The sequence below is a fragment of the Oncorhynchus masou genome, chromosome 29 (genome assembly GCF_036934945.1).
Source record: "Oncorhynchus masou masou isolate Uvic2021 chromosome 29, UVic_Omas_1.1, whole genome shotgun sequence".
In the NCBI taxonomy this organism is placed as follows: Eukaryota; Metazoa; Chordata; class Actinopteri; order Salmoniformes; family Salmonidae; genus Oncorhynchus; species Oncorhynchus masou.
Window position 1 is genome coordinate 97958143 of NC_088240.1, and position 13838 is coordinate 97971980.

General features: G+C 47.5%; 1 protein-coding gene across 1 annotated transcript in view; it reads right to left on the reverse strand.

Moving 5' to 3' along the window:
* Positions 1-5516: 5516 nt before the first annotated feature.
* Positions 5517-13838, reverse strand: part of enpp2 (ectonucleotide pyrophosphatase/phosphodiesterase 2) — a 61914-nt gene continuing 53592 nt past the window's right edge. The window contains 2 exon segments of the mRNA XM_064946935.1: positions 5517-5971; positions 7265-7418. Coding sequence (XP_064803007.1) covers positions 5801-5971; positions 7265-7418 — 325 coding nt within the window. The 3' untranslated portion in view covers positions 5517-5800.

Consider the following 13838-nt stretch of genomic DNA (forward strand, 5'->3'; position numbering starts at 1 on the left):
TCTCAGGAGGGAGAATCTCAATTGCATACTTATCGCGTTCCTCTCTCCTCGCCTCCTTCTCAAAACCCATTGGATGAGAAAGCCAGATGTCCCATCCCTCTGACATTCTCCTCCAATGGATTTTGAGAAGGAGGCGAGGAGAGAGGGTGCGAGGAGAGAGGATGCGAGGAGTATGGAGATTCTCACAGTCAGCACTTAGCTACCTTTACAGAATGGGTGAGCATGCTTTCTGCATCTGATAGAACTGGAAACGTTGTGCTTTAGTGTATCATAACCACAGAGTTTTCCTTTTCTGCTTACTGCAAACGGCCTCAGTGACCATACACAGCTCCTGGGTCAGTTTTAAACAGCCTCTGACTCAAACGGCCCCAGGAGATCATACACAGCTCCTGGATCAGTTTTAAACAGCCTCTGACTCAAGAGGCCTCAGTGATCATTTACAGCTCCTGGGTCAGTTTTAAACAGCCTTTGACTCAAAAGGCCCCAGGAGATCATACACAGCTCCTGGGTCAGTTTTAAACAGCCTTTGACTCAAACGGCCTCAGGAGATCATACACAGCTCCTGGGTCAGTTTTAAACAACCTCTAACTGTTCCAGAGGTATTTCCGAAATAGCACTTGGTTGAGGCTACCTACAATCATTTCAAGTGCAATGTCTGCCCGTCCAACAATTCTCCAGCTGCACGTCACACAAAAAAATGTCTGGTGAAAGCAACACCTGCTCGCTGTTGTATTTGTTCTGGTGAAAACCTGTGTTTCTAACCCCCCCCTCATTCATCTGACCTTTGACCTTGTAGATGTTTGCAGACTCTTGCCCTCTCCCAGGCTCTCCAGTCAACCCGGTCTTGGCCCACACAACAGTCATGTCGACAGCCAGGTCAAAAGGTTGTTCTTCATAATGTACTGCCGCTTTCCACAGCCAGCCTGTAAGTCTCCGCTCTTGGACCTCTAGCCCCGCCCACTTACACGTCAGACCTGGGTCAAATACATGTGTCAAAACAGTGTGCAGGCTGTGGGTGGAGTTGGCAGTTTATGAGACTATTCCATTGGTTGCATTGTACAGGGCAAGCTAAGTCAAGCTAAGTCAGGCTAACTCAAGCTAAGTCAAGCTAACTCAAGTTAAGTCAAGCTAACTCAAGCTAAGTCAAGCTAACTCAAGCTAACTCAAGCTAAGTCAAGTTAAGTCAAGTTAAGTCAAGCTAACTCAAGCTAACTCAAGCTAACTCAAGCTAAGTCAAGCTAAGTCAAGTTAAGTCAAGCTAACTCAAGCTAACTCAAGCTAAGTCAAGCTAAGTCAAGTTAAGTCAAGCTAACTCAAGTTAAGTCAGGCTAACTCAAGCTAAGTCAAAAACTAAGTCAAGTGCACCTCCAAAGTCTTTGGCATATATATGTCACCCAGTTCTGATATATACTGTCATTGACTGCGACGTGTAAAATGTGATTTTCCTTAAAAACAGAATGTTAATTTTCTATATAGTCCTCTCATCTCTTGTAGAAAGATAAGCGTTATGTAAATACTTTACTGTATAGTTGTGTTTGTAAACGTGTATTAAATACACAGTGTCTGTATGTCTTTATAAACCAAATGTAAATATGACTTCTATATAGTGTCTGTATGTGTTTGTCAACCGAATGTAAATATGACTTCTATATAGTGTCTGTATGTGTTTGTAAACCTAATGTAAATATGACTTCTACATAGTGTCTGTATGGGTTTGTAAACCAAATGTAAATATTAATTCTATATAGTGTCTGTATGTGTTTGTAAACCTAATGTAAATATGACTTCTATATAGTGTCTGTATGTGTTTGTAAACCTAATGTAAATATGACTTCTATATAGTGTCTGTACATCTACTCTGGTTGTGTTTCGCTCAGCCTTTTCGGTCAATATAATAATACTCATGATTTGACATTAAATATGTATATTTTCTATAACTTCTTTTGTTTCTCTTTATTCCAACCGTCATGATATACCGTGTATATAGATTGTTAGACAACAGTTGATGTACATTAAATTGAACTAAAACTGAGTCACAACACCTTTAATATAAGGTTAATGCATAGTTAGTTTAGTGAAAACCCCGTCGAATGAATGCGGCATAAAATGCTTAATGACTATTAGAGACTATGGTGTGTTCTAACGTCCAACGCTTCTTTTACAAGTCTGTGAAATCACTGAACGCTCAAAGCTCTCCCAGACCGGGTGTATAAAACCCCTATACAGAAGACAGCGACACCTTGTGGGATATTTAAGAAGTGCAGGAAACATTACCTCTATTGTTATTCCTATCCAGAGTAAAAGTTATCCATGACCATAACTGCGGTATCCCTGGTCCGGCACACTGTCCTCTCCCGGTGGTCTGTAGAGCGAATTGGAAAAGTACAGCACATCACAGCTCAGCTCCGACAGAAGCGTCGCCGTCCGCGTTGTGTCAATGTGCGGTTCCACCTGCTACACACAAGCACGTTGATTTGGGAGCGGAGAATAGCGGAGGGGCTGAGCGTCTTTATTCTATTTTCCCGTACTGCACTGTAACATATTCATCTATTATGCGTAAGTACAATAGCTGTTGGCCCAGTTTTTCGCAAGTACTCATTAAATCGTTGCTAGTGGTTGTACTAAATGATACTCAAATTACACAAGTTGCTTTTGTTTACATTGTGAACATCGGTAGTCGGTGTAGCTAGCTAAGTAATAGTAGTAGTTTCTTGACTTCATAAATCTTAGTAAAATAACCAGTGGTGTATAGCCGAGGCCAAATGCAACCAAAATTAACTTTGATTTCAATTCACAAGATAGAATTAACATGCACGTCAAGCCATCAATAATGAACTCTCTGTGATGATTGAGTTTGGACGCCGCCATTGCCCGCCACATGGGCAGTGAAACAGCTTTGATTTCAAAAGAAGCATTTCCCCAATGGCTGATTGCAATGCTGGACGCCCAATTTCTATCGTGTAGCAGGGCCAGTATGATTGACCATTCATAAACAAAGAGAAATCGGGTCTTATTCCCTATAGAATCCCTATGGGCCCCGGTCAAAACTATACACCATGGCTGCGTTTACACAGGCAGCCGAATTCTGAACGTTTTTTCCACTAATTGGTCTTTTGGCCAATCAGATCACCTCTGAAAGAGATCTGATGTGATTGGTTGAAAGACCAAATAGTGGGGAAGAAATCTGAGAATTGAGCTGCCTGTGTAAACGCAGCCTATGTAGAGAATAGGTTACCATTTAGGACATACAGTACACAGGGTGTCCAGTCATTTACCGGCAGCCAGCTGATAAAATACATTTTCCCTCGTCTCTGGCACTGAGATAAATGACTGAGAACACTACAGTATATCATCGCTGTAGTGTTGAGACAGACAGACGGGTGTTTGCAGTGTAATCCGATGTGCCTCGATTCAAACCTTTATTGTAGGTCTGGGGAAGCGTCCACTGAGATGAGCAGGTTTGAGTCAGACCAGATTCACTTCCTAGATTTCATCCCTGGAGGAATGTTGTAGGTAGACATTTCTGTAGCGTGTAGACTACAAGTTAATAGCCTGTCAGTATCACTTGCCATTTAAAAAAATGTAACCTTTAACCTCTAGGCGAGTCAGTTAAGAACAAATTCTTATTTACAATGATGGCCGACGCCGTCAAACCCGGACGACGCTGGGACAGTTGTGCGCCGCCCTATGGGACTCCCAACCACGGGCCGGATGTGATACATACAGCCTTGGATTCGAACCAGGGTGTCTGTAATGACACCTCTAGCACTGAGATGCAGTGCCTTAGACCGCTGTGTCACTCGGGAGCCCATTAGAGCCCTGTGTCACTCGGGAGCCCATTAGAGCCCTGTGTCACTCGGGAGCCCATTAGAGCCCATTAGGGCCCTGTGTCACTCGGGAGCCCATTAGGGCCCTGTGTCACTCCCTGTGTCAGCCCATTAGAGCCCTGTGTCACTCGGGAGCCCATTAGAGCCCTGTGTCACTCCCTGGGAGCCCATTAGAGCCCTGTGTCACTCAGGAGCCCATTAGAGCCCTGTGTCACTCGGGAGCCCATTAGAGCCCTGTGTCACTCGGGAGCCCATTAGAGCCCTGTGTCACTCGGGAGCACATTAGAGCCCTGTGTCACTCGGGAGCCCATTAGAGCCCTGTGTCACTCGGGAGCCCATTAGAGCCTGTCACCAAACCCATTCAAATACACATTTATTACTGAAATTAAATCTCCCAACTACAGGAACAGCCTTTATTGAATGATGTATTTTTTAAATTGTGTTAATTGATGTTCATAATGCTAATATCGTTAGCATTAAATCAAACCAGCAATGACCTCTGGCCTCGCTGCCAACTTCCCCGATACGCCGCAATGACAGACGAGGTCGTACAAAAAGGTTTATTGGATTAAAACATCAGGCATAAATAAGTGGATCACACAGGTGTCCGGTACATATTTAAAAGGATGTCACCACTACAGGTTCACTGTTATTATTGTTCACAGTACAGACAGACAGAGCTGATTACTATTAACACAGTAGTCTCAGCCATCACCAGCAAGACATTCATCAGAAACACCACATACACACACACACACACACATACAACAACACACACATACAACAACACAACAACACACACATACAACAACACACACATACAACACATACATACAACAACACACACATACAACACACAACATATACATACATACAACAACAACACACACATACAACAACACACACATACATACAGCACACACATACAACACACACATCCATACTACACACACACATACAACAACACACACACATACATACAGCACACACATACAACAACACACACATACATACAGCACACACACATACAACACACACATCCATACTACAACAACACACACATCACACACATACAACAACACACACACACACACACACACACACATACAACAACACACACACACACACATACATACAACAACACACCACATTATCAATACAAGTAACAACAAATAATTAAATTCATGCTTGTTAATCATCAAAAGAAATAAAGAGGGACAGGAAATGTGTTACATTACAGAGGAACAAAACAGCCATGAATAAACATTTAGAATAATACATGTGGAAAAAAACAAAACGACATATTAAAAAATATACACCAGACCATCGGAGCTGTGGTGGACACAGGAGAGGGTAGGGAGACAGGAGAGGGTAGGGAGACAGGAGAGGGTAGGTAGACAGGAGAGGGTAGGTAGACAGGAGAGGGTAGGTAGACAGGAGAGGGTAGGGAGACAGGAGAGGTCGGGAGACAGGAGAGGGTAGGGAGACAGGAGAGGGTAAAAAGACAGGAGAGGGTCGGGAGACAGGAGAGGGTAGGGAGACAGGAGAAGGTAGGGAGACAGGAGAGGGTAAGACAGGAGAGGGTAGGGAGACAGGAGAAGGGAGACAGGAGAGGGTAGGGAGACAGGAGAGGGTAGGGAGACAGGAGAGGTAGGGAGACAGGAGAGGGGTAGGGAGACAGGAGAGGGTAGGGAGACAGGAGAGGGTAGGGAGACAGGAGAGGGTAGGGAGACAGGAGAAGGTAGGGAGACAGGAGAAGGTAGGGAGACAGGAGAGGTTAGGGAGACAGGAGAGGGTAGGGAGACAGGAGAAGGTAGGGAGTCAGGAGAAGGTAGGGAGTCAGGAGAGGGTAGGGAGACATGAGAGGGTAGGGAGACAGGAGAGGGTAGGGAGACAGGAGAGGGTAGGGAGACAGGAAAAGGTAGGGAGACAGGAGAGGGTAGGGAGACAGGAGAAGGTAGGGAGACAGTGGTTTAGATCTCGCTCTCATACGTGTGCATGTGAGTCTTCAGTGAGAGGATTTCAGGGTAACTCCGGCTCGTCCGACGGTAGAAGTCCAGGCCTGTGAGGATCTCCACGTCTCGGACCCGGGCCGTGTGCAGCTTCATCAGATCCTCCACCCACTTAGACTCGTCCTCAGAGCTCTGGGGGGACGAAGACAACGTCACACAACGTCAGCTACCTGCACATTTCATGATGCTCTGAGATCTCTCTCTCAATTCAAGGGACTTGAAGCAAGTGAAATAGACAAAAGTTAAATAAACAAATGAACAGTGAACATTACTCACAAATTGCAAAGGAATATACACATTTCAAATGTCATATTTCTATATACAGTGTAACAATGTGCAAATAGTTAAAGTACAAAAGGGGAAATAAATCAGCATAAATATGGGTTGTATTTACAATGGTCTTTGTTCTTCACTGGTTGCCCTTTTCTTGTCTCTTTCTGTCTCACAATTTCTCTCTCTGTGAGGCAATAGCACCCTGTTCCCTACACAATACACTCCCTTTGATCAGAGGCCTATGTAGCAGCCCTATGTAGCAGGCCTATGTAGCAGGCCTATGTAGCAGCGCTATGTAGCAGCCCTATGTAGCAGCCCTATGTAGCGTCCCTATGTAGCGTCCCTATGTAGCGTCCCTATGTAGCGGCCCTCTGTAGCGGCCCTATGTAGCGGCCCTATGTAGCGGTCCTATGTAGCGGCCCTATGTAGCGGCCCTATGTAACGGCCCTATGTAGCGGCCCTATGTAGCGGCCCTATGTAGCGGTCCTATGTAGCAGCCCTGTGTAGCAGCCCTGTGTAGCAGCCCTATGTAGCGGTCCTGTGTAGCGGCCCTGTGTAGCGGCCCTGTGTAGCAGTCCTATGTAGCATCCCTATGTAGCAGTCCTATGTAGCAGCCCTATGTAGCAGCCCTATGTAGCAGTCCTATGTAGCAGCCCTATGTAGCAGTCCTATGTAGCATCCCTATGTAGTAGTCCTATGTAGCGGCCCTATGTAGCGGCCCTATGTAGCGGCCCTATGTAGCGGCCCTATGTAGCGGCCCTATGTAGCGGTCCTATGTAGCGGCCCTGTGTATGTGTAGTATGTCGGCCCTATGTAGCAGCCCTATGTAGCAGCCCTATGTAGCAGTCCTATGTAGCGGCCCTATGTAGCGGTCCTATGTAGCAGCCCTATGTAGCATCCCTATGTAGCAGTTCTATGTAGCAGCCCTATGTAGTAGTCCTATGTAGCAGCCCTATGTAGCGGCCCTATGTAGCAGTCCTATGTAGCAGCCCTATGTAGCATCCCTATGTAGCAGTCCTATGTAGCAGCCCTATGTAGTAGTCCTATGTAGCAGCCCTATGTAACAGTCCTTTGTAGCAGCCCTATGTAGCAGCCCTATGTAGCAGCCCTATGTAGCAGCCCTATGTCATTTGGACGTAGCCAGGGACTCACACTGCAGCTCTCGTCGTTGTCTGAGCGGTGTGGTAGGATGAAGGCAGAGCTGCTAAGAGGTCCAGTACAGATGTCCTCAGCCTGGGTGAAGTCCAGGCAACTGGTTATCACACAGTAGTAGTGGGTTGGAATGGGCCCTGAACCACTTCCATACCTGTAGACAAAATACATGTGAAGATCACCAAAGGAGGTTGAATATGTATTCATGGTAGACTGCATGTAGCCAGAGGACAGTCAGTAACTACGAGACAGCACAGTCCCACAGACAGGAGAACACACATGTAGCCAGAGGACAGTCAGTAACTATGAGACAGCACAGTCCCACAGACAGAGAACACACATGTAGCCAGAGGACAGTCAGTAACTACGAGACAGCACAGTCCCACAGACAGGAGAACACACATGTAGCCAGAGGACAGTCAGTAACTACGAGACAGCACAGTCCCACAGACAGGAGAACACACATGTAGCCAGAGGACAGTCAGTAACTACGAGACAGCACAGTCCCACAGACAGGAGAACACACATGTAGCCAGAGGACAGTCAGTAACTACGAGACAGCACAGTCCCACAGACAGGAGAACACACATGTAGCCAGAGGACAGTCAGTAACTACGAGACAGCACAGTCCCACAGACAGGAGAACACACATGTAGCCAGAGGACAGTCAGTAACTACGAGACAGCACAGTCCCACAGACAGAGAACACACATGTAGCCAGAGGACAGTCAGTAACTACGAGACAGCACAGTCCCACAGACAGAGAACACACATGTAGCCAGAGGACAAATGAAATGAAAATAAATGACAGTCAGTAACTACGAGACAGCACAGTCCCACAGACAGGAGAACACACATGTAGCCAGAGGACAGTCAGTAACTACGAGACAGCACAGTCCCACAGACAGAGAACACACATGTAGCCAGAGGACAGTCAGTAACTACGAGACAGCACAGTCCCACAGACAGGAGAACACACATGTAGCCAGAGGACAGTCAGTAACTACGAGACAGCACAATCCCACAGACAGAGAACACACATGTAGCCAGAGGACAGTCAGTAACTATGAGACAGCACAGTCCCACAGGCAGAGAACACACATGTAGCCAGAGGACAGTCAGTAACTACGAGACAGCACAGTCCCACAGACAGAGAACATACATGTAGCAGAGGACAGTCAGTAACTATGAGACAGCACAGTCCCACAGACAGAGAACATAAATGTAGCCAGAGGACAGTCAGTAACTACGAGACAGCACAGTCCCACAGACAGGAGAACACACATGTAGCCAGAGGACAGTCAGTAACTACGAGACAGCACAGTCCCACAGACAGAGAACATACATGTAGCCAGAGGACAGTCAGTAACTATGAGACAGCACAGTCCCACAGACAGAGAACACACATGTAGCCAGAGGACAGTCAGTAACTACGAGACAGCACAGTCCCACAGACAGGAGAACACACATGTAGCCAGAGGACAGTCAGTAACTACGAGACAGCACAGTCCCACAGACAGAGAACACACATGTAGCCAGAGGACAGTCAGTAACTACGAGACAGCACAGTCCCACAGACAGAGAACAGTCATTAACTATGAGACAGCACAGTCCCACAGACAGAGAACATACATGTAGCCAGAGGACAGTCAGTAACTATGAGACAGCACAATCCCACAGACAGAGAACACACATGTAGCCAGAGGACAGTCAGTAACTACGAGACAGCACAGTCCCACAGACAGAGAACATACATGTAGCCAGAGGACAGTCAGTAACTACGAGACAGCACAGTCCCACAGACAGAGAACACACATGTAGCCAGAGGACAGTCAGTAACTACGAGACAGCACAGTCCCACAGACAGAGAACACACATGTAGCCAGAGGACAGTCAGTAACTACGAGACAGCACAGTCCCACAGACAGAGAACACACATGTAGCCAGAGGACAGTCATTAACTACGAGACAGCACAGTCCCACAGACAGAGAACATACATGTAGCCAGAGGACAGTCAGTAACTACGAGACAGCACAGTCCCACAGACAGGAGAACACACATGTAGCCAGAGGACAGTCAGTAACTACGAGACAGCACAGTCCCACAGACAGGAGAACACACATGTAGCCAGAGGACAGTCAGTAACTACGAGACAGCACAGTCCCACAGACAGGAGAACACACATGTAGCCAGAGGACAGTCAGTAACTACGAGACAGCACAGTCCCACAGACAGGAGAACACACATGTAGCCAGAGGACAGTCAGTAACTACGAGACAGCACAGTCCCACAGACAGGAGAACACACATGTAGCCAGAGGACAGTCAGTAACTACGAGACAGCACAGTCCCACAGACAGAGAACACACATGTAGCCAGAGGACAGTCAGTAACTACGAGACAGCACAGTCCCACAGACAGAGAACACACATGTAGCCAGAGGACAAATGAAATGAAAATAAATGACAGTCAGTAACTACGAGACAGCACAGTCCCACAGACAGGAGAACACACATGTAGCCAGAGGACAGTCAGTAACTACGAGACAGCACAGTCCCACAGACAGAGAACACACATGTAGCCAGAGGACAGTCAGTAACTACGAGACAGCACAGTCCCACAGACAGGAGAACACACATGTAGCCAGAGGACAGTCAGTAACTACGAGACAGCACAGTCCCACAGACAGAGAACACACATGTAGCCAGAGGACAGTCAGTAACTACGAGACAGCACAGTCCCACAGACAGGAGAACACACATGTAGCCAGAGGACAGTCAGTAACTACAAGACAGCACAGTCCCACAGACAGGAGAACACACATGTAGCCAGAGGACAGTCAGTAACTACGAGACAGCACAGTCCCACAGACAGAGAACATACATGTAGCAGAGGACAGTCAGTAACTATGAGACAGCACAGTCCCACAGACAGAGAACATAAATGTAGCCAGAGGACAGTCAGTAACTACGAGACAGCACAGTCCCACAGACAGGAGAACACACATGTAGCCAGAGGACAGTCAGTAACTACGAGACAGCATAGTCCCACAGACAGAGAACACACATGTAGCCAGAGGACAGTCAGTAACTACGAGACAGCACAGTCCCACAGACAGAGAACATACATGTAGCAGAGGACAGTCAGTAACTATGAGACAGCACAGTCCCACAGACAGAGAACATAAATGTAGCCAGAGGACAGTCAGTAACTACGAGACAGCACAGTCCCACAGACAGGAGAACACACATGTAGCCAGAGGACAGTCAGTAACTACGAGACAGCACAGTCCCACAGACAGAGAACATACATGTAGCCAGAGGACAGTCAGTAACTATGAGACAGCACAGTCCCACAGACAGAGAACACACATGTAGCCAGAGGACAGTCAGTAACTACGAGACAGCACAGTCCCACAGACAGGAGAACACACATGTAGCCAGAGGACAGTCAGTAACTACGAGACAGCACAGTCCCACAGACAGAGAACACACATGTAGCCAGAGGACAGTCAGTAACTACGAGACAGCACAGTCCCACAGACAGAGAACAGTCATTAACTATGAGACAGCACAGTCCCACAGACAGAGAACATACATGTAGCCAGAGGACAGTCAGTAACTATGAGACAGCACAATCCCACAGACAGAGAACACACATGTAGCCAGAGGACAGTCAGTAACTACGAGACAGCACAGTCCCACAGACAGAGAACATACATGTAGCCAGAGGACAGTCAGTAACTACGAGACAGCACAGTCCCACAGACAGAGAACACACATGTAGCCAGAGGACAGTCAGTAACTACGAGACAGCACAGTCCCACAGACAGAGAACACACATGTAGCCAGAGGACAGTCAGTAACTACGAGACAGCACAGTCCCACAGACAGAGAACACACATGTAGCCAGAGGACAGTCATTAACTACGAGACAGCACAGTCCCACAGACAGAGAACATACATGTAGCCAGAGGACAGTCAGTAACTACGAGACAGCACAGTCTCACAGACAGAGAACATACATGTAGCCAGAGGACAGTCAGTAACTACGAGACAGCACAGTCTCACAGACAGGAGAACACACATGTAGCCAGAGGACAGTCAGTAACTACGAGACAGCACAGTCCCACAGACAGGAGAACACACATGTAGCCAGAGGACAGTCAGTAACTATGAGACAGCACAGTCCCACAGACAGAGAACATACATGTAGCCAGAGGACAGTCAGTAACTACGAGACAGCACAGTCCCACAGACAGGAGAACATACATGTAGCCAGAGGACAGTCAGTAACTACGAGACAGCACAGTCTCACAGACAGGAGAACACACATGTAGCCAGAGGACAGTCAGTAACTACGAGACAGCACAGTCTCACAGACAGAGAACACACATGTAGCCAGAGGACAGTCAGTAACTATGAGACAGCACAGTCCCACAGACAGAGAACAGTCAGTAACTATGAGACAGCACAGTCCCACAGACAGAGAACACACATGTAGCCAGAGGACAGTCAGTAACTACGAGACAGCACAGTCCCACAGACAGAGAACACACATGTAGCCAGAGGACAGTCAGTAACTACGAGACAGCACAGTCCCACAGACAGAGAACACACATGTAGCCAGAGGACAGTCAGTAACTACGAGACAGCACAGTCCCACAGACAGGAGAACACACATGTAGCCAGAGGACAGTCAGTAACTACAAGACAGCACAGTCCCACAGACAGGAGAACACACATGTAGCCAGAGGACAGTCAGTAACTACGAGACAGCACAGTCCCACAGACAGGAGAACACACATGTAGCCAGAGGACAGTCAGTAACTATGAGACAGCACAGTCCCACAGGCAGAGAACACACATGTAGCCAGAGGACAGTCAGTAACTACGAGACAGCACAGTCCCACAGACAGAGAACACACATGTAGCCAGAGGACAGTCAGTAACTACGAGACAGCACAGTCCCACAGACAGGAGAACACACATGTAGCCAGAGGACAGTCAGTAACTATGAGACAGCATAGTCCCACAGACAGAGAACACACATGTAGCCAGAGGACAGTCAGTAACTACGAGACAGCACAGTCCCACAGACAGAGAACATACATGTAGCAGAGGACAGTCAGTAACTATGAGACAGCACAGTCCCACAGACAGAGAACATAAATGTAGCCAGAGGACAGTCAGTAACTACGAGACAGCACAGTCCCACAGACAGGAGAACACACATGTAGCCAGAGGACAGTCAGTAACTACGAGACAGCACAGTCCCACAGACAGAGAACATACATGTAGCCAGAGGACAGTCAGTAACTATGAGACAGCACAGTCCCACAGACAGAGAACACACATGTAGCCAGAGGACAGTCAGTAACTACGAGACAGCACAGTCCCACAGACAGGAGAACACACATGTAGCCAGAGGACAGTCAGTAACTACGAGACAGCACAGTCCCACAGACAGAGAACACACATGTAGCCAGAGGACAGTCAGTAACTACGAGACAGCACAGTCCCACAGACAGAGAACAGTCATTAACTATGAGACAGCACAGTCCCACAGACAGAGAACATACATGTAGCCAGAGGACAGTCAGTAACTATGAGACAGCACAATCCCACAGACAGAGAACACACATGTAGCCAGAGGACAGTCAGTAACTACGAGACAGCACAGTCCCACAGACAGAGAACATACATGTAGCCAGAGGACAGTCAGTAACTACGAGACAGCACAGTCCCACAGACAGAGAACACACATGTAGCCAGAGGACAGTCAGTAACTACGAGACAGCACAGTCCCACAGACAGAGAACACACATGTAGCCAGAGGACAGTCAGTAACTACGAGACAGCACAGTCCCACAGACAGAAAACACACATGTAGCCAGAGGACAGTCATTAACTACGAGACAGCACAGTCCCACAGACAGAGAACATACATGTAGCCAGAGGACAGTCAGTAACTACGAGACAGCACAGTCTCACAGACAGAGAACATACATGTAGCCAGAGGACAGTCAGTAACTACGAGACAGCACAGTCTCACAGACAGGAGAACACACATGTAGCCAGAGGACAGTCAGTAACTACGAGACAGCACAGTCCCACAGACAGGAGAACACACATGTAGCCAGAGGACAGTCAGTAACTATGAGACAGCACAGTCCCACAGACAGAGAACATACATGTAGCCAGAGGACAGTCAGTAACTACGAGACAGCACAGTCCCACAGACAGGAGAACATACATGTAGCCAGAGGACAGTCAGTAACTACGAGACAGCACAGTCTCACAGACAGGAGAACACACATGTAGCCAGAGGACAGTCAGTAACTACGAGACAGCACAGTCTCACAGACAGAGAACACACATGTAGCCAGAGGACAGTCAGTAACTACGAGACAGCACAGTCCCACAGACAGGAGAACACACATGTAGCCAGAGGACAGTCAGTAACTATGAGACAGCACAGTCCCACAGACAGAGAACAGTCAGTAACTATGAGACAGCACAGTCCCACAGACAGAGAACACACATGTAGCCAGAGGACAGTCAGTAACTACGAG